Source organism: Hyaloscypha bicolor (genome assembly GCF_002865645.1).
Source record: "Hyaloscypha bicolor E unplaced genomic scaffold K444scaffold_53, whole genome shotgun sequence".
In the NCBI taxonomy this organism is placed as follows: domain Eukaryota; kingdom Fungi; phylum Ascomycota; class Leotiomycetes; order Helotiales; family Hyaloscyphaceae; genus Hyaloscypha; species Hyaloscypha bicolor.
Genome location: NW_020194555.1, coordinates 1,683,175 through 1,703,776, shown reverse-complemented (window position 1 = coordinate 1,703,776; position 20,602 = coordinate 1,683,175). Strand labels below are relative to the sequence as shown.

General features: G+C 47.3%; 8 protein-coding genes across 8 annotated transcripts; 3 read left to right on the top strand and 5 right to left on the bottom strand.

Moving 5' to 3' along the window:
- Positions 1-308: 308 nt before the first annotated feature.
- K444DRAFT_627428 (uncharacterized protein) lies at positions 309-1,094 on the top strand (the record flags this gene model as incomplete). The annotated part of the gene is made up of 2 exons (XM_024882799.1): positions 309-344; positions 528-1,094. 2 exons carry the CDS (start codon positions 309-311, stop codon positions 1,092-1,094), a joined length of 603 nt encoding a protein of 200 aa, XP_024739406.1.
- A 2,250-nt stretch (positions 1,095-3,344) lies between these two features.
- Positions 3,345-4,271, bottom strand: K444DRAFT_343831 (uncharacterized protein). Its single transcript, XM_024872048.1, has one exon. The coding sequence runs from the start codon at positions 4,047-4,049 to the stop codon at positions 3,477-3,479; it is 573 nt and encodes a 190-aa protein (XP_024739405.1). The 5' UTR covers positions 4,050-4,271; the 3' UTR covers positions 3,345-3,476.
- Positions 4,272-7,140: 2,869 nt separating this feature from the next.
- On the top strand, positions 7,141-9,437 carry K444DRAFT_557592 (cytochrome P450). The gene is made up of 5 exons (XM_024876790.1): positions 7,141-7,326; positions 7,378-7,477; positions 7,531-8,132; positions 8,180-8,314; positions 8,363-9,437. The coding sequence occupies exons 1-5, from the start codon at positions 7,203-7,205 to the stop codon at positions 9,316-9,318; spliced, it is 1,917 nt and encodes a 638-aa protein (XP_024739404.1). The 5' UTR covers positions 7,141-7,202; the 3' UTR covers positions 9,319-9,437.
- A 387-nt stretch (positions 9,438-9,824) lies between these two features.
- On the bottom strand, positions 9,825-12,532 carry K444DRAFT_343793 (uncharacterized protein). Its single transcript, XM_024872047.1, has 2 exons — positions 12,368-12,532; positions 9,825-12,316 (listed from the first exon to the last, which is right to left on the bottom strand). Exons 1-2 carry the CDS (start codon positions 12,503-12,505, stop codon positions 9,956-9,958), a joined length of 2,499 nt encoding a protein of 832 aa, XP_024739403.1. The 5' UTR covers positions 12,506-12,532; the 3' UTR covers positions 9,825-9,955.
- A 205-nt stretch (positions 12,533-12,737) lies between these two features.
- Positions 12,738-13,528, top strand: K444DRAFT_524574 (synaptobrevin-domain-containing protein; the record flags this gene model as incomplete). The annotated part of the gene is made up of 2 exons (XM_024874361.1): positions 12,738-12,775; positions 12,826-13,528. 2 exons carry the CDS (start codon positions 12,738-12,740, stop codon positions 13,526-13,528), a joined length of 741 nt encoding a protein of 246 aa, XP_024739402.1.
- Positions 13,529-13,614: 86 nt separating this feature from the next.
- On the bottom strand, positions 13,615-14,414 carry K444DRAFT_610550 (uncharacterized protein). Its single transcript, XM_024879771.1, has one exon. It carries the CDS (start codon positions 14,387-14,389, stop codon positions 13,958-13,960), a length of 432 nt encoding a protein of 143 aa, XP_024739401.1. The 5' UTR covers positions 14,390-14,414; the 3' UTR covers positions 13,615-13,957.
- A 288-nt stretch (positions 14,415-14,702) lies between these two features.
- On the bottom strand, positions 14,703-16,140 carry K444DRAFT_717255 (uncharacterized protein; the record flags this gene model as incomplete). The annotated part of the gene is made up of 1 exon (XM_024888400.1): positions 14,703-16,140. The coding sequence occupies one exon, from the start codon at positions 16,138-16,140 to the stop codon at positions 15,154-15,156; it is 987 nt and encodes a 328-aa protein (XP_024739400.1). The 3' UTR covers positions 14,703-15,153.
- A 2,606-nt stretch (positions 16,141-18,746) lies between these two features.
- Positions 18,747-20,548, bottom strand: K444DRAFT_610547 (NAD(P)-binding protein). The gene is made up of 2 exons (XM_024879770.1): positions 19,312-20,548; positions 18,747-19,276 (listed from the first exon to the last, which is right to left on the bottom strand). Exons 1-2 carry the CDS (start codon positions 20,495-20,497, stop codon positions 19,104-19,106), a joined length of 1,359 nt encoding a protein of 452 aa, XP_024739399.1. The 5' UTR covers positions 20,498-20,548; the 3' UTR covers positions 18,747-19,103.
- Positions 20,549-20,602: the final 54 nt, after the last annotated feature.

The window sequence follows — 20,602 nt, the reverse complement described above, 5'->3', positions numbered from 1 at the left end:
ATAATACTTGAATATTGTGGCTAACAGAAATATCAGCCCTTTCCTCTCAAGAACCAAACAATAGTTTGACTTTTGCCTCTCTTACAGTTTTGTTTCCACCACAACGAAGCCCTAGAAAGAACCGAACAAAGCGAAAACCCTGGGACTTGAGGATCCTTTGGCCGTCCGGGCCCTGAAATCCTCGTTGTGGACGGTTGGCAAAGCTCAATGACCAAAGTCCAACTCTACATGAGAAAATTTGCCGGGTAATTTAAATATACTTATTTTTCTACTTGAAAAGAGGAAATCCATAACCTTCCCTACCTTGAATGACAATACCAGGTAAGATAGAAAGCAAGGAGGAGGTACATTGTGGTTAGGCTATCTGGTTGAGCCGAGCCCCTCAAAAGCTTTCCGCTCCATCCAAGAAGAATTAAAAAAAAATATCAATTTAAAATGAGATTGTGGATGATCTGCTTCGTAGAGTCAGCACTTCTGTCAGAACTGTCATTTTAATATTGTGAACAAAGTGTGCACACTCGATCAAGTGCACCAGCAATGAGGCACATGTGATTGGGCTGAGCTCGCTTGGGCCTCCTGGTGCAAGGCTTCCCGCCTCACACACGTCCTTCTATCGTTCCAAGCTCAAGCAAACAATTTTGTCAAGTCTTGACAAGCATTTGACCACGGACCCGTTAAGCCTCACGGCAAGCGCCATTGCTATATTGCAAATTAGTGGTGCCATCATCAATGCTTTATACGATTATCGCAGCCGCTCGAAGAACGCAGCAAAAGATGCCAGTCGTATCATCAACGAATTGAATAGTCTACGTACTGGGATTGATTCCATTTTTCTACTTTTGGAAGCTGGTGGAGAAGAAAAGACTTCCCGGGGATCGGCCTTGGGAAAACTTGCAGAGGCTGGTGGTCCTCTGGAAAGGCGCGAGGTGTGCTTGAACAACTTGGCCCAAAAGTTGGGGCCGAAAGATGGCTGGAAGGCTGCAAGAGTGGCAATTTTTCGGCCATTGAAAGAACAAGAGATGATTAAGATACTTCAAGATCTCAACAGCACCAAGACTACAACTCAACTTGCTCTTGCAGCGGATCAAATGTAGCCTGCTTTGAAGTATCCTTAGTCTAAGCTGATCGTGGGACTAGGAAAGCGACCACCGCAATACAGGAAGGGATTGAAGCTCAGTCTCAACAAGTCTCTGAAAGTATTTCAAGTCTGTTCCCAGTCCTGGCTTGAATGCTTTATAGCTGATTCCACATAACCAGGCACTCAGCAAGAAAAGATATATAGATGGCTTGCGGCACCAAACTCTGTTTCGTGTCATGCCACTGCGAGGAAAAAGTGCTATTCAGTCACGGGACAATTGTGTCTGAATGGAAGCAAGTTCAATGAATGGTCTCAGTCTCCGAGCTCATTCCTGTGGATTCATGGAATCCGTGAGTCTTTTCGGCCTCTCTTCCCTTACTTCTCACATCCCACCTAATGTCTTGCTAACTTTTCCGAAAGCCGGATGTAGAAAGACCATACTGTAGTGAATTTTGATCCCTGCTTCTGCAACACGGCCGTTCATGTGTTAGTTCTAAAATCATCGACAACTTGTCAGTGAGGTCCCAACAGTTGCCAGGTGCTGCACTTTCCTATGTCTACTTCGATTTCAATGACAGTGAAAACAGCAAATCGGAATCTTTGATTCGGTCTCTCATTGCACAACTCAGTGCTTAAATGGTAAGCGCACCTTATTCTCTGAGAAGACGTTTGTACAATACGAAAGTGGCGCTTTTTAGTCACGAATGGCTGATCTACTCGCTGTCATTTCCGAAATGCTTCTTGAAATTAGCACTGTCTATTAGGCTGTCGATGCTTTGGGTGAATGCATTGATCTGAATGAAATGCTCGAAATCCTCATTGCTATGCAATAATGGCATGTGGGCCATTTGCATATCATGGTGACGAGTCGTCTTCTTCCCGAAATTGTAGAAACGCTGGCCGCATTAACGACAGCGATCATCTCAATCGACGAGTCACTCATTGATAGAGACATATTCCTATATATTTCGCATACGCGTGAAACGGACCGCAGTCTGGCAAAATGGCCATCAAATATCCGGCATTTGATACAAAATACTTTGAGGCAAGGAGCAGGTGACATGTGAGTAGCGTCAACCCTTGTTGATACTCGATCTGAATTCTTTCCCCAGGTTTCGTCAAGCTGTTTGCCAGCTTGACACATTGAAACGGTGCCTTACAGTCAATGGTTTTTTTTAATAAAAAAACAGCTCGAAACCTTACCAAGGACATCGGATGAAACGTACGACCAGATCTTGCTCCGAATCGATCAAAGTCATCGCCAAAATGCACTTCGAATCCTCCAGTAGCTCTTATTTGCTGCCTGACCAGTTAGCGTCCAAGAAGCCGCTGAAGTTCTCGCAGTCGGTGTTGGAGATTATCCTCATGACGACCCAGAAAGAAAGCTCCTCGATTCACTCGACGTCCTGCTCTTGTGTTCCACTCTAGTCACCAAAGTACAACATTCAGTCTTGACGAAGTACAAAAGAACGCCAACAAACTCCGAATACGACTTCAGTCATCCCGAGGATACATGGGCCATTCGGCTTGCTCACCTCTCTGTTAAAGACTACCTCCTTTCCGATAGAATCAAGAAAGTAAGGCCGCATTCTTCGCTGCCGACCGGAGACACGCGAACAGCATAGTGGCACAATGATTCTGCAGTTTCAATTGGCTATTGTGATTGGCCGACTCTTCGAAGTCGCATCAGAAAATGACCGCTTTACCACTACGCAGTTATTGCAATATTTCAGAGGTTAACAACCCAATTCCCCAGGGCCGCCCAAGGGAGAGGAGGCTACAACGGACCTATGCAACTCTGTGCTACGTTGCAAGGAACAGACAAAACGGAAACACTATCAGCAGAGGACAATGCCTCAGACAAAAGAACTAGAAAGGGAAAGCGGCTCGGACGAAGAAGATGTGATGATTGGAGAATGTGGACACCGCATTAAGAAAATCAAACTACGGCCAATCACGACAAAAGATAGCGACGACGAAATAACAACGAGAATCAATAAATATGGTAACCCGGAGCAAAGCTCGGGAGGAGAATCCGAGGACAAGTCACCCATAGTGTCAGAAATGACAGAAGGGGAATATATTACCATGCAAATTGTCACGAGAGCCACGATTGCTGTAGCACTACCTTAGACAACCCCATGATCGACAGGTACGAAAGCGACAGAAGCAGAAGAGAAGAGGAATACCAAAAGGGGGACAATGGTAGGCCGAGACTTGTCCACGAACACAAGACCCACGAACAGGAAAATTATCATTCAGATCGCACCGCTGGTAGAAAGAGAAGAATTCCACAAAACAAAGGCGGTGGGGAATTGAGACGATTATATTGCTGTGGATTATCGACGTGGGAAAAGCGTATCGACTGTATACCTTGCCAAGTTTTGCACGGATCATGCTATCTACAGCGCCAGCGAGGTGGATAACCTGCCCTACCATCATATTCGACCGCTTTTGGATATCGCCAGACGGGAACAGTCCATTTCACATATGTATCCCTTTTCGTAATGTTACCCGGCCGTCTACATCTATAGGTTATGATCGGTCGAGGTGTTGGTGGTATGCAAGAGGAGGAAGATTGATGGTGAGGTGACGAGGTTGAAGAAGGTGTTATCTGTGTTTGATATCGCTTTGGTATTTGATGGGCTACGAGAGCGAAGGCAGGTTCGTTGGCGTTTTGGAGACGAGGTGTCGGATGTTTTCGAGGAGAGTTGATCTGGGATGGGAGTTGATGTCCATGTCCATGTCTATGAAAGCTGTGTGCCTGTATGCTGACCCAAAGAAGCAGTCTGGCATCAAACCAAAATGAGGTTGCAGTACTTACTTGGATGAATGCGACTCCCGTTGGCTCTCCAGACGAAGCTGAAGGTTCGTAGCCAGCACCACGGACAGGTGGGAGTTCGACTTTGCTGGCCGACCCCTCGAGAGTCTTCTCTAAACAGAAGAGTCTGTCATCAGGGCCAGGGACCATTCACAGGGCTGGTCCCCGAAGCCCATCTATAGAAGAATTAGCTCAGGTTCGACGAGGGCTGTGGCGAACGGTTGTAACCAGCTCAAGATCCCCAAGGGGATCCGGCTGCCGTTGCCGAACCCTCTCAAGCTCGACAAGTTCCTCCAACACCAATGTCTGTCGAAGGAGGAGATTCCTATCCGCAATATCGAGACGAGCTGTGAAGGAGGGATGAAGACGTCTACTCACCCACCCATGAGGCCTTATGAAGGCGATCAGATGCAGGACTACGAATAGTCCAATGCCGAAGCCAGCGCAATCGGTCAAAGAAGGCATGATTACGGCGACAGAAAGAAGAGAAGAAAGCAAAAGAGCAGACGAGACTATAACTTTAGTCTGAACTAACAAGTAAGTCACAGTGAGGAAGGTGCTGGTGAGTTCTCAATTTGGAAGCTACGAAGGAGCTACAAATGGTCGGGCCAGCTAAACGGGCTCTTCTTGAACAGCGCTTTTCTATCTTTCGAATTTATGACAGCATCACTGTCGAAGTCAAACTGCCCTCTCCCTTCAAACGCAGCACAAATGGACCCAGAATCAAACTCGATCCGCCGCCCAGACAAAGCATCAGCGTTACGCAGGTGGCTCCGATAGTTGTACTCCAACGGACTTTGGCCTAGATCAAGCCATTTGGTAACGTACATTGCGTTTCCATGTCTACCAAACTGCTTGAAATCGATCTGATATTCCGATCGACAATATCTGCATCGCATCACTCGTTCTCCATTCAAGTAGCCCTTCTGTATTTTCCAATCCGGAACTCGAATGTCTCTCAGATAACGATTCAAGTGCTTGATGGTGAGGAAACTGATATGGCGGCAGATTACGAAGTTTGCATCCCATGGAAATGGAATTGGTTGTGTTGCTGGTATCATGAATATTTTCTGCTCCCGAATAATGAGGCTCCCATCGATGAGCTTTGCGGCAGCTGTCTGTTGCTCCACGTAGCCGATACGGCAGTGAGTTATAGCTTTCAACGACAGGAGGTCGAGAAGGTCGGAGTATTCCGACCCTTGTCGATACCGCTTCATCGTCATTTCGAAGATCGACGATGAGAACTCTCTGTGAATAAAGAAGCTGGTAAATGACTCGTAGTCCACCTTCCAGCACTTCAAGTGATTAAAGTAATCGCTGTTTGAGTGCAGATACCGGCGAGCTTTGTTTATTGCATGGAGCTTTTTGCAAAAACCACAAATGATATGGTCAGGAAGATCTGCTTCTAATAATTTCAGGAGGCGCTCGCGATGTAACCCAGGAGACCCTTCCATCGGCCTCAGATCCTCTAGATACTGGGTCTCGAGCGCGAAATATATCGGCCTGCAACAGATGGAGAAACTTGCCGCCGACTCTGGAGGCAAAAGACGAGAAATTTGGAGAATGATTTCCGTTGGAAGTTTGCTTAGAGTGGAGAACTCAAGTGCGTTGGGACGGGGAGGAGGGGCTAGTAATCCTAACCAGGAAAATACGTTCGTGAAGAAGTCCATTGCAACCAAATTAAAAGTGAACGCTGCGATATCACACAACTCTTTATAGTGACAATGAAGATTTCTCGCAATCGCAGGTAAGAAGTCAGTAAGAAGAAAATGGTCTAGGCCGTGCTTTGCCACTTATATAGCGGATCCAAGCGAGACCTAGGCTTGACCAAGCAACGCCCCATTCCATTAAAACAGCACACAACGAATGGGCTAATAAATGATTTAGGAGTTGAAGGCTGCTACCCAGTCTTATGAGGATACATTGCGATTCACGTGGCTCATTGTCAAACGATGCACTTGATTGTTAATTTGTCTCGTGCTTGGGCAATTTTCTTTTTAAAACCTCATGGTTGGAGATTTTGATCAAATCGTCATTAGAGTATCCCAAAAATCTGGTTGACTAGAGGTTCTCGTGAGTGACCGTCCATTTACACTAGTCCGGGAATTTCCTCTCAAAATGCTAGTACATCATCCTCAGAACACGGGAACCTTGAATTTGGAGGAATGGTACACTAAAGACTTACTATACACTAAGCTAGATTGGGATATTAACCAAAGTTTGGAGTTCGGGTCAAGGGGTCTTGTCAGTTGGTCAAAGTAGACGTTATTGTAAAGCTATGAAGGTGATTATGGAGACTATATATAGGGGGGGCCTTTTACCCCTCTCGTCTAGGCTAGCTCCTTTAGAGAGGTTTGAGACACGTGGATTTCATTTGATAGGTTCGGTGTCTTCGATGCGTGGTTTATTTATTGTAGCGGGAAAACCCGTACTGGGCAAGTGGTCTCAGGTCTTATTATAAACCTGCGTGAGAATCTAGGAGGAATAAAGCAGGAGAGCAGCATTATTATAAATAGTAGTATAATAATAACGTGTGAGAGTGTTATCGATTTTCCTAATTGACACCCGAGGTCCGTCACATGAAATTTGGTCACGTATAACCCTGTACACATCACAGGGGAAAATGGTAGTGCCCGTAACTTCGTCACGTAACCACATTTTATATAGGGTACCTTAGCGAACCTTCCCCTGTGCTTACAGGGGATATGCCTTAAAAAGGTGTGGTACCCCTTGGGACCTAGCTCAGGGCGAAAAGATATAGATGACTAATAAGTTTATAAGCAAAAGTACGCCTGCACAGTCTCTACCGGACGAGGGATACCCTCGTTAGAGAAGCACGAAATTTTGGCAAGTCGGCTGCGGAAGGCAGCGACCAAACCAGCTGAAACAGTAGCTTGTTCGCCTGCGCTCGCTAAATAAAGTAAAATAAAACTGCTTATCTCTTTTTAGTTTAATAGTAAAATATAAGCAGTTAAGATAAAGCTACTCATAGTTATATTTCTTATCATTATACGCTATTATAGGGCGGCCGTCCTACTCCGTTCAGTAAGTGCGATAGACCTTTTTATTAGTCCTGCTTCTGTTCTCGACACAGTTCAATATAAAAGTGGGCCCCTTGCATGTGCTTTGCTCAAGGCGAGAAGTGATTGGGTATCGTAACTGCAGGCTTAGATACTTCTGACATGACAAGGGGCGGGATCTCCATGTTGGTCGGGACAGTTGGAGCACTACAATAATCAGTCAAAGATCCTTTACTCATCCCTCAAATGCCAATCCAATCTCACATTCACTTTGCAGCTCAAGATGCTCTTCTACATCTTCCTCGCAATTATAAGCTATCTTTTGTACACAGTGGTCAACAACATCATTTCTCTGCGTCGGAATATAGCTCTTGTCAAATGTTGGGGACTGCCATATGTTGTACTCCGTAAGCTCTAGTCACGAGGCCAAGTGCGACATTATGCTGATGGGTTTCAAGCCTTCAATGAAGTCGGGGTGGCCCGCTCAGCGCTGGTCGAACTTATTTTGCTTCCATTTCTCAAGCTTTTCCCGTTCACACATAAATGGATTTGGCCGAAGTATGTGTACTAACATATGGCACATCAAAGAGCACCATTTTGACCTATGACAGATTCATGAACGCTTTCAATCATTGGACTTTCCTTCGCACCCATCTTGGTAGCCTTGGCGACTTTTACGCTACGGTGTCCCCATCCAGCTTTCATTTTGAGTCGATGAACGCCGAGATAAACACTCAAGTAGCAAACCGCCGTGCTGAGTTTGAGAAGCCCGTTGAAATATATACCATTGTCAATGTCTTTGGTCGAAATGCTCTTACGAGTGATGGTCCTGATTGGCGGCGGCAGCGCAAGATCATCTCGCCTGGATTTACTGAACGGAACAATGCTCGCGTTTGGGAACTCGGCTTGAAGCAGGGGCAAAGTATGTTGGAGTACTGGGCAAGTAAAGGAGGAAGCAGCATCGAGGAACTGAAAGTCGAAAATACGGCATCAGATACAGCTACGCTTGCCCTGCATATTATTTGTGGTGCTGGCTTCGGTATTCCACAGATCTGGCCCCATGAAGATGAATCGATTTTGGGAGACAAGAAAATGGCCGGACTCAATACGAAACGACCAGCTGAGGGCCACAAGCTCACGTTCAAGGAAGCACTGGTTTACACTACAGGACTTCAAATTGCTTGGTTCAGTGTTTTCCCAGAATGGGTTCTCCGTAAGCGATGCACCATCCAGAATCAGACACCATTAACATGTCTGTAGAGAAATCTCCCTTCAAGATCCATCAGAAGCTGATTGCGGCGCGTGATGACTGTCTGTTTTATCTCAAGGAGCTCATCGAGCAGAAAAGAAACTACAGAAGATTGGGTTTCGAGCAGGACGCAACGGATCTCATAGGTTAGTTCCCCTATTTCCAGAAAAAATTCGAGTTCCTCACATTAATAGCCCCCCTCGTCAAGGCATCAGATGATGCAGAGCGATCCAAGGCGGAGGGAAAGGGTGTCTCCCAGGATGAGGGTCTCAGCGAGGAAGAGATCACGGGCAATACATTCGTCATTATGTTTGCAGGCCACGAAACGACAGCCAACGTCCTCCATTTTTCGTTTCTCTTCCTGGCCATAAACCTCGCTTCCCAAAGGCATCTTCAGTCAGATATCGACGAAAAAATTGGAGATCGGCCGGCTTCGTCTTGGTCGTATCAAGTTGACATGCGCAACCTGTTCAACAGCATGGTTGGCGGCGTGCTTCATGAGACCATTCGTCTTATACCGCCCGTCCCCCATATCCCCAAGATCAACCGTGGTGGCCCAAAACAGGTCAAGGTTGATGGGAGGACAATCTCCATCCCTGGGAATGGTACCTTCGTTCATTTGGAGAATTCCACTCTTCATCGAAGCAGGAGGTATTATCCATACGGTCCTTCCAAAATCACTGATTGTGACGACGACCTCGATGATTTTGTACCAGAGCGCTGGCTGCAGAAAGACCCGAAAAGTGGCGAGGGAGAAACGACGGAACAGCAGGTAGATGGTATGGAGGTCGCTTCATTTGAAGTGCACGGCTCCTTGTTTCGTCCGGTCAAGGGAGCATACATGCCGTTTTCTGAGGGACCGCGAGCTTGTCCTGGCCGACGATTTGCCGAGGTTGAAGTCACGGCTGTGTTGTCGTTGGTATTCAAGCAGTATAGTGTCGAGTTGGATGTGAGCGCGTGGGCGAGTGATGAGCAGGTGGAGGAAATGACGCTGCAACAAAAGAGGGATGTTTATGGGGAGGCGCAGAAGAGGGCGTGGGCGTTGATCAGGGGGAGTCAGATGACCTTTACGTTGAAGATGGAGGGCGATCCAGTGCCTGTGAGGTTCGTGAAAAGGGGCAAGGAGAGATTTTCGGATCTGAGACTGTGAGCTGGGTATAACTTACATCTTGAAAAGATGTAGGATAACTCATGTATAGAATTGTATTTGCAATAGATGGGTCTGGAGATGCTGAGAATAATATGAAGCATAGCAGATCCATTGATCACGTGCCTCTCTGAATTCACGCCTGCCTTGATAAACTCAAATAAGGAGTTTTTGGGCACAACAAGCTTTGAGAAAGGGGCTGAGTGTAGGCCAGCGTGGGCACTTATGCTTTACAAACTCAAAGTGAGGATTGATAGGTCTGGACGAATAATGAGGAGCCACAGTGCCACACACGAATACCCACCTTCAAAGCTGTGCATTGAAGGGGGAGCGACTTGAAAAATCCTTTCCATAGGATTTGTAAGGGACCCACTGAGGGTCCTAGAGGTTCTATGTTCAAGAGAAGCGAGGTCTTATACAGAGAGAGAATTGCAGAGAGGATTAGGGGCAATACAAATGACAAGATGAAGAGAGTAATGAATCCATTACTTTTTCAAGTATACTAACTAGTAGTACCATATGCTACATTTCGAAACCTGTCGTACACCTGCCATCTCCCTTTGCGTCAAAATAGAGGTTCCCTATGTCAAAACGCCGTGCCCGCTTACTATGTTACATATTCACAGCCTCCTAATCGTAATCACACATTAGCGGAATCGTACTTCGCTCCTTCAGAAGGTGGAGGGATTGAGACGTTTGCCCCAGAAAGTACTTCACGATCAGCACCCTCACTGGTCATCTCGGTAGCTTGGTCCTCGAAAGCCTCGTCTGCATCCGACCCATCCTTCTCTCTCGGCGTTCTTCCCTCAACTGCCGAATCAGGATCCTCCCCCAAGTCTTCCGCCGCTTCCATCTCAATAACCTGCTCCTCCACAGCCTTCTGCCTGAGTCTGGTGAGCTGCTTCCTCCTAGCTGCATCCCAGTGCACTTCTCCCAAGCATTGATCAATCTTCTCTTCCACCAAACCCTTCACATGGAATGCGAGGGCCTGGCTTCTGAAAATCCCTGCAAAGCGATAACTCAACCAGAGATAGAGCGTCAGCGCTTTGTGCAGAGCTTCTGATTCCTTCAAGTAGCCTTTGCTACCTTGAGGGTGTGCATGGATGTCCATCTCCAACAGCTCTAAATCGAGGGATTGGAGGTCTAGAAGCTCACCACCTGTCTGCTTTGCGACACAATCTGCGAACTCTGTGATGACGTCCGAGAAACCAGCTTCCCTTATCGCAACCGGAGCACTCATGAAGACAATTCGATCCATGTTCGTAAGGTTGTACGGTTGGATGAGATCGGCAACTTCAATCTGTTCCTTCAGGCGGCACAGGTGAAAGCTTGGGTGAAGAGAAGAGATCTCGTGGAGCCGAAGGACGATGTAACTGAAAGGCGTCTTTGGTGGGAAGTAGTTGGCAAAGCGAAGGAGAATGTTCGCTGGTGGAAATATCCCTGCTGTCTTTAGGGGCTCAACCTCTGTTTCCATTGCCCTTTTGACGATCGGCAAGTCAAAATTCTCGAGGGTGGTAACAAGGCCTATGTTTTTGACCGGCTTCTTCTTCTCCTCATCAACTTTCATAAGTTCCTCACCTGCGACCTCCAAGGTATCCTTTTTCATTGCATCACTCGCAGTCTTGTATCTACCTGCTCTTCCAGCGATTTGCTTGATTTCTGATGTCTTGATAAGTCGGAAACCAATGCCATCATGTTTTGACGTTGCTTCAAATATGACACGCTTGATACTCAAATTCAACCCCATTCCGACTGCATCGCTGGCGACGAGAAAGTCATAATCGTTGTTGGGGTCATTGAAGAGAGCAGCTTGCTGGGCGCGGGTTTCCGGCGGGAGAGATCCGTATACGACAGCACATCGCTTTCCAGTGGTCTTTTCAATATCCGCTTTCATAGCATGAATGGCAACCCGTGAGAAGAGAATTACTGCATCCCCTTTTTCAAGCCGTCTCAAGTCGCCTTTAAGACTTTTCTTTTCCGTTTTCAGCGGGCTGAGTCGTTCGTATCGGTGGATCACGAGCTTGTCACCCAGCGCTTTACAAAGATCTGTGACAAGTTGGATGGTTCGCAGTTCGCCGCAAAGGTGGACCTCCTTGGCCTGGACGCCTAGGAAAGCTTGTGTCCAAGCCCATCCTCGTTCTGCGTCGGACATCATTTGAATCTCGTCGATGACAGCTACGTCCATTACAGCATTGAGAGGAACCATCTCCACAGTGCAACTACTCATGAGATGGGTCATGCCTTCAGGTACCCGTCTTTCTTCACCTGTGACAAGGGCACAGGGCTTACCCTTGGCATTGAACCTTGAGTACACTTCATGTGCCAGTAATCTTAAAGGTCCAGCATATACACCTGTCGCTGCTGCCTCCAGTTTTTGTAGCGCATGGTAGGTCTTGCCCGAGTTGGTGGGCCCAACATGGAGATGGACTGTCCGCTGGATAGCTCTGGTCGCTGGAAACCACTCTATTGGATATCGGAGATCTGCTAATTTTTCCTGATTCGCCTTGTCTTGTGTGGTGAAGCCGGAAGAGACAACGTAGTTAATGAATGCATATTTCATTTCCGAAACCAACTCCTTGACGTTTCCAAGCACGAATGCCTGGCGAAGTCGATAGAAGAGCGGGTTGTCCGCCTTACTGACAACGCCATTTTCCGCATGCCGGGTGCATTCTTCGATGCTCTCTCCGAAACTTGTGAGTTTTCTCTCCAGTTCCTGGTTCGATGTTATTCCCCAAGCGGCGACAAGACGATGCTCTCGATTTTGGAGTCTTTTTCTAAGGAGAGCGACTTGTTCTATCAGAAGCTTCCCGAATACACCATATGCCGTCTCTATTCGTGGGAAAAGGTTGTAGGTTCCAAGCGCCGCTTGTTCTGGGGGAACTCGCAATGCGCTCCGCGGCATCAGCCTTCCCCCTTGAAAATCGTGCGGTGGCTGTGAGCATGAGGGTAGGCGGCCTTTAGTGAGAGATCTTTTGTTTCTTGGTGGGCTACTCGACAGAGGCTATAATTTAAAGTCAGCGATGTGTTGCACTGAACTCAGGGCTGAACTCACTCTGTCAAAAGCCGTCCTGGAGTATGGTCTGGCTCCATTCTGCTGTTGAACGGGCTGCCAACAAGATGGTGCCAACCATTCTGAAGTTCTGAATGCACAGAACGCACATTGCCCACCTTTCCGTATGGCCAATGGCATTACTATGGTTGATGGTGAGGAATGGTATGCTTCGATTGTTTTCAGAAAAAAAGTCCCCGAGAACGTTCAAGGTTAGCTTCGGCGGCGGAACTGCAAAACTTCCGCTCCGTCCCGCCGATGGAAACTGCAGCCTCCCGCGTCATGGTCAAACCAACTTTGCCATGACAGGCCAAACATCCAACAACAACCAGAACAATCCACATCGCGCGAGTTCGTTTGGAAATTCACAAAGATGGCGTCCTCATCGACACCTCCCACTCCTCTTCTCTAGTCTGTCACTCCCTACTTACTGGCTGCCATGTCAAAACTAACCTCCTCAGTGCCTGCATCGCTCACAACACAACCATTCTCACCGAGCATACGACTTCTGCCTCTTCTCAAACCTCATCCCTAGCCTCTCTTGTGCTCCCCAAGATTGCCCACACAACGGCGCAAAAGCTGACCTACACTCACAACAACAATTTCATTCACTACATCGCCGATGCCCCTTCAGAATATGCGCTCCAATCCTCCTCCGCAGGCGGACTCACCTACCTCGTAGTCGCGGACTCTTCTCTCGGTCGACGGGTGCCTTTTGGCTTCCTCTTCGAAATCAAGAAGCGATTCTTGGCCCAGTATCCGCCTGAGAGTACCGACTTTGCAAGTCTCCCGAACTATGGCGCTGGCAGCTTCAACACGGAATTGAAGAAGTTGATGGTCGATTATGGAACTACCAAGGCTGGCCAACAAGATGCGATCAGCAATGTTCAGGGAGAGATAGATAACGTTAGGGGGATCATGAGCCAGAATATTGAGAGCTTGTTGGAGAGAGGCGAGAGGATTGACTTGCTGGTTGACAAGACGGATCGATTGGGAGGCAGCGCACACGATTTCCGAGTCAGAAGTAGGACTCTGAGGCGGCAGATGTGGTTCAAGAACGTCAAGTTGATGGCTTTGCTCGTTCTGGTCATCATTTTCTTAGTCTACCTATTCGTTGGATTTGGATGTGGGTTGCCTGGCTGGTCGAAATGCATTGGGAAGTGAGGTGTGGCAGAGAACTAAGAGCAGTCTTAAAAAATCAGGGCATCGCTATTCAAAATATGGGTATTCAAGTTACGAGTTATACTGGGGCCTCGGTTGGTGGTGGTGTCAGCTTGCCGAGTTGTAGGATAACAAACTCACATTATACCAAGGGAGTTTGGATGGGAGGCGATGGTATTTTATGGTGGGGACATTGTAACATGTTATGGCCTTGAATCGGCACTCTACTATGTTCTATTCCTTGATGCTGAGGGTAATCCCGAAACTGCATAACGTCCCTCTACGAATGCATTTCCCCAGTTCCACCTTCAGCAATATGCTCCCTATAGTACAACTCTCTTGAGTATCCCTAATCGAATCTCATACAATCACATCAACAAACTAGGATGTCGCAGGGCCTCAATATCTTGCGCCATCGCCTCTTAATCACAATTACAACTTTACACCTCCTTCTGCTCTCCTCGCTCCATCATTAAACACATATCCCATCGCAACCGGACTGACCCAACTTCCACCTCCGGTGTTGACGCCCAGAGGCGCCTTCTTTAACCGATCTGTGAAGAAAACAGGGTGTCGTTTAGCTGCATCTAAAAGCACTTGTCTGGCTTGTAGTGGACTTGTGGGTAATGGACTGGGTAGCATGGCTTCGATTTGGGTTCTTGGAGCCGGGGGCGTGTATATGGGTGTGGGTTTTGATGGCGTAGAGGAATGGGAGCGTGTGGGCTGTTGGTTTAGAGATGGGGGAATAGACTGAGGAGGGTACTGATATGAATAATTAGCTCCCGTTCTGTGTAAGGATGATGACAGGACCGTGGTTTGAGGGTTCCTTACTCTAGGCCGTGAGGGTTGCAAGGAAGAGATCATTGTGCTGTTCTCCTACTGTCTCGAGTCGATGTGGTTGGGCAAGATCTACACGATTGAGCGACGGAGCATAGGTTGAGCTTGGTAAGGAAGCTTTTCCCATTCGATTGCTATTTGTCTGAACGTACTCCTCGTTGACTTTCACTTTCTCATCGTCGGAGTTGTGAAGTAGAGGTCCGATGGTGCTGATGGAAGATGGTTTTCGGAGTGTGGGGTAGCTTCGAGATCTCACCTCGGCTGCGGTGACGACATGCAGGGTGTCAACTTCATCGGAGCACATGCATGGCTTCCTTTCTATGCTCTTAACAGAATCTTGATCAACTCATATTTATATGTACATTTCGAACAAGTTGCTCATTGTCCGCCTCTTGGAATGAATGACATCTTGTGCTTCGCACTGTACTCTTCTCGACCAACAGATAAGTACCCCTCAAAGCAATGTCAAGTGCAGTCGGTTCGATGTACTGTTATGGAAGTCAAGGAGAGCAGCGAATTGATTCAGCTGTTTCGAGGCGGAATTGAACTCACCAAGGGTGAGGTGGTCACCCGAAAGCTCGGTGACTGCATCGAGATTGCTTTGATCGTTCTAATCCCCCTTGTAGAGACCAATAAGAGATATGCCTCGATTCGTACTTCACAGACAGCTTCGAAAATCTTCATAATGCAGTTTCTGAAATTTCCTTGACTTGATGACGAACCTTGCATTTCATTTTCCTACTCAAAACCTATTAGGTACTCGCACAGCAGCGCAATGTACTTTGCAAGACCTATTGAGTCGTGGCAGTATAATAGTCCACAGCAAGCGGAATCGCAAAAAACAAGAACCCAGCAAAAGTCCTTCGAACCCATTTCAAATTATACCACGGTCCAAAAACCTCAGGACATTCAATGACCGACCCCAAAACCATGGGGTCATTATCGAAGTCCTTCAAAAACTCTTTCAGCTTCCTGATATCCCTCTCATTTCTGATCTTCAAGGTTCTCTTAGCCTCATCGAGGACGTCACAGAGCGTCACGATATCCACTTTATCGTTCGCCCTCTGCAGCCCCTCTCTCTCATTCCACATCAGTATCTTCTGCCTCAACATCCACACCGCGTTCATCAGAAACACGTTTTGCGCCACAATCTGGTCAACAACCTGTCCACCAGCCTGTCCACCACTTTCTTCCCTGTCCTTTTTATCAACTTTCTTCTCAATCAGCAGACCCCATCGCTCGTTTCCCGACAAGCTCAAATCATAATCCGTCCTCCTGTCCTCCCAAACATGATAATCGAGGATCTCCACATCAACCAACACCTCCTTCTTGCCCCTCATCACCTTCACCTGCGGAATATCAACGCCCGAAATGTTCTTCACAGCAAAATCGTCCGAAAATTGTACACAACATAGGATCCTGGCGACTTCTTCCGCAGTGATTCTGATGTCTAGATCTGGTTGGATTATTAGATTTATGTCTGTGGTTAATCGTGTGGGGAATCTATAAGCAGTTGCGTAGCATATCGCTGCTGATCCACCAGCCAGTCCATATATATCGGTAATGTAGGACATAACAGCTGCAAGTTTGGCGATTGCTTCCATGATCTCTATTGATGAGGGTAATGTGCGTGTGAGTTTGTTTATAATAGGGAGAGTGTGTGTTGGAGTCTGAGGGGTGTATGTTGGGTATACTTTTGGGCCCCACTTAGGTTCTGGGTCCCGATAGAATTTGTCTGGGTCTCTATACCACTTCGTGGAAAAGTTTCCAAACGCCATGACAAATCTGAAGTTTCAATTCAAGCAGATGAGATCAAATTCCGACCTGCAAAATTGTGATTTTGGCGGGTCTTCTGTGTTCCGGCATTCTATTTCTTTGTATTAGTATTGCGAACCGAGGAGAAAGGGAATTGTTGCGTCTCTTTGACAGGACAGTCCTTGGCAGTGCCTTTGGAGAATGATTGTCTGAAAACGAACATAGGACTTCGCGCATTATTTTCAGTGCGGTCAGTTCAATCTTGCGTGTAAGGGTCTGCCTTTCCACGCTTAATTTGTGTTCCCCTTCTGCCCTACTTGATGTTACTAACAGGTCTCCAATGTCATCTTATGTGAATGAGGCTTGCCCGTCTTCCCGTTATTGTACAAACAAAGAGCATGATATATTACATTGAGTTATTTTAAAATAAGAACATTCTATAGCTAAGCCTCCATCGAGTCCATTAGATCTGTCCCCAGTCTCTGTGTGTTGTTCTTTGCAACTTGTACCCATTCGCTCAAGTGTGGTGTCCATTTGCTCAAAGCCTTGCGTGCTCCAAGATTATCCTCGCCAAAGGATGTATCAAGTGCCATCACCCCTGTTATCAGGTCCTGGAAGCCCTTCGCGGCGCTTTGAATAGCCGTAAGCCGGCTAAGCCTGTCATCCGGGACCTGATCAGCTGGCAATGAGCTCTCCATAGTCGTGGCGACTGCATCCCTGAACACTATACGGGCAGTGTTAGGGTCATGTGATTACGCGCTGGTAGCGTGGGACAGGGGCTTAAGCAGTATTGAAGGAGGAGTCGCTCGCTGTCTCTCTCTCTCTTTCCCTTCTCTCTTCTCAGTTTCAGTCACTTCACAATACAGTTAGAACCCTCATACCTTCTGCCCTTGTTCCTCACTACCTTGACTCCATAACAGGCAGACAATGTATTTAGACTTTCAATTTCTACTATACATGTCTGATATTCGTTGTTTTCGAGCTCGTCCACGGTATTTTGGATCAAATTTGTCTCCTGTTCGAGCTCGTCGACATCTGAGCTCTCGTCTGGTGACCGGAGCAACATGCGACTGCAGGCGAGCGCTACAAGTTCCCCCGCAAAATCCTTCATCTTTGGATAGTTGGCATGCACGGCCAGCTTTGTAACCTCTCGCGCGTATATTCTGGCTCCACGGTTCCACTGAAAGTCAGAACTGTCAGCCTACTTGTGATGTGGAGATCTTTGAGCAAAGAGTGAGGAGGAGAGTACGTGGGGTTAAGCTGAAGGATCTCGCAAACAAAGATTGACTTACCTTTAGAAAATTGCCACGTCTTGTGGCCTCTGGGGACCCAGAAACTTCTTCCCCCAACAAGAGAGCCCGAGTTACGGCAACGTGCCTCTTGCTGCATTCGTTCAGAAATCCGTGAATATTTCTGAGTTATGCTATTGTTTCAGCTGGCGAATTACTGTTGATGGTATAATTCAACGTTTCAATTACCTCCGTTAAGAATCTTCTCAACTCACAACTCGTGGTCCAGAATCCTCGTTCCCAAGCCGTATTGTTTATCGCTCTCCACCCAAAATCGCAATTTACTCGCTGCCCTCGAGAGATATTTAGCCAGTCCGCTCCAGGTAAACCCTTAATTTGTCGTGGTAGTAAGTTAAGTCGTCAAATGTTGAATAAATCCGGACTTGATGACCGTTCCGCTCCACGTCTTCAACCATATTATCAATTTCCCCGCCTCTGAGACCCAGGCGAACTCTTTCTCTTAAAGACCGGCCATGAAGTTAGATCATCCAATATTGACGGACCTAAAGATTGTGGGAGTCAGCCCTGCTCGCTCCCCGCTTACAAGTTCAGCAGCTATCCACCCAAGTGAGACTCAGATAAAGGAAGAGAGTGCATTCAAGGTGAGCTTACGCCTACATCCTGTTATACTGTCAGCACCTGTCTCTCTTCTCTTCTTCGAGCACAGTGCCTTGCAAGGTCTTCAGTAGAGGCCTGAATAGGCTCTTGGAGCTTGGTGACTGATTGTGTTGAAAAGAATGGGTTGTATGGACGACGTCGAAGCTGATGCAAGTCACGTTCTGTAGTCCACTAAAAAAATTCGGTATCTAGAAGACCTGTTAACCTTCCTTATGCAAACCATCGCGATGTGTAGTCACCATTCTCGTGCTTTCTTTTATCGAAAGCGGGATTGAAGTTGTGTAACTACTCATAAAACTCCGGGTCCTTTATGTGAAGTTCGAAAAGGGCTAATGCGGACGAATTGGGCTTAGTCTCATTAGCAGTGAACCAAGAGGTGGTTAGGCAATTTTAAGCACCATATTTCTCATGCATCCGGTCAATCTTCCCGAAGAAACGACCTTCACGTACGACTTGGTATTAAAATTCGTACCGTTGTGTTGCTGCTGTCAACTTCGGTTCGGTCCTGGAAAGTGCGCGAGATGATGAAAATACAAGCTGTAAATAGTATGAAGAATCCGATGAGACAAGGAGAAAACTAACAGAAGGCTCAGCAACCTGAAAAATGAGATATCCATGAGGTCTGCAATTCCCATGATGAGGGACCAAGTTGAAGATGGAAGACTCCACACCTTCCTGAAATGTTGCGGCGTCAGCCTGGTTCTGTAGCCTCACTGTGTTCCTGAGGCAAAGCCGTGCGAACAGCCTTTGGCAAGACTAACCACCTTTGGCTAATCACTAGACTCGTTAACTTTTTGAGGAGAGCAATTTGAGCCGGTGTGAGCTCTAATTGTTATAGATAAAGTGCTGCTCCCCCTACATGCTTGATGGGTTGGGAGCTGATGCATACGGAGAAGGAGGAGGAATTGAGAGCTAGAAACTTGGGCCATATGACGAGCAATTATCTCTGACTTCTGTACTCGCAGAATGACAAGCTGAGCAAGAAGGAAAAGGAGCTATATTCGGAAAAGATACAGTGACTGAGATGTTCAAATGACGTTACTGAAGACTGGTCGATCGATCAATCAAACAGCAACTGCTTATACGACTTCCGCCTCCCACTGTTTTATTGAATCCCGTTGCCAGATGAAATTCGAATCTCTTAAAAATTTCATTATCGTAATCGGTCGGACAACGGCCAAAGCTTCTATGATTAACGCCTGCGCTATGCTCCTCATATTTTCGTTCCGTCGTTTCATTTCCCCTTTTTTTGCTTTCGCGGTTTCGATCTCTTGCTGTCTGTTCCACTATCTGTGGCACTGGTAGCACTGGCTTGTACTTTCGGTGCTTGGCTTTTGCCTAATTCCTCCTTTTCTTTCTTCTGCAACGCTCTCTTCACAGCTTCCTCCCGCTCAACACGTTCGATAAGCTTTTCGCTACTCTCCCATAACTTCTTCGCACTTTTTTCATCTTTGACATCAGCCCTTGCGTAGTTCACTTCTTGGCATTCCTTGATCATCTTTCCTCCAGCGCCACGACCAAGTGTAGCTTCCATCGCGGCGTAGAGAAAGCTCTGGGCACCCCCTTCGGAGCTCTTCAGGAATAACCAAGCGTTTTGCCACAAAATTAAATATACTCCCAAGCCCCAGAGGGTTCCTCGCGTAAGCCATCTCCGCATCCCCGGAGTCCTTGAATACCCAGGGTCCACAAATATAACACGGGCATTCATAGGAAGGCCATCAGGTCTCTTGTAAGCATCTAAATGCTTCTGAAAAGCCTGCCCAAATATCGTCAACGCCAACTTGCTCCTTGCATATGCTTTTGATGGCGTCCACTCTTTCTTCTTCATGGCCTCACTGCCATCTTCGATGGGTGGAGACCTGATGTAGGAAGAGCAGTGCGCAAATATGATTCGAATATCGCGGTCTGGAGGTTGTGCACGAATTGCTGGGCTCAGTATGCTGAGGAGGTGGAAATTCGCAAGATAGTTGACCATCCATGTCTCTTCTATACCCTCATCGGTCAACACTCGTGGCTTCCCAGGTGGTGTGAGGGTCGACCCGCAAAGTATGATCATGTCAAGCCTTCGAGGGGGAGCATTGTCAATCCACTTCGTGGCGAATTGACGTATGCTGTATAAGGATGATAGGTCGACTTGTTCCGCGTATATCAGTTCGTTCCCGCTTCGTTCTCGTAAGTCTTCGATGTAGTCGACGAGGAAAATGTCCTTTGGTGACTGGTGGACGAGGAGCACAAGCTGTGCGCCTCGTTCTGCAAGACCGAGAGCTGTAGCTGCACCTATTCCAGATGTGCCTCCTGTAATCATTACAATCTTCCCATGCATCTGCCGCTCCGAGGTATTGGAGGCTCCTTTGGAGGACCATTTAATCAGGGCCACGACTGCAATGGCGAGCACCACTTTGAGAATGGTCCAACCATTCGGAAAACTGGGAATGCCCTTCCACAGAAACTCCGCAATAATGGGTAATGGCATGTTGAGCGTTTGAGGTCAGCCTGGGACCTGGTTGTGGGGCTGAGAAGATGCTGTAGACACGAAAGGAGAATTTGGGAGTCGCCGGGTCGGCAGAAAAGCGGCCGC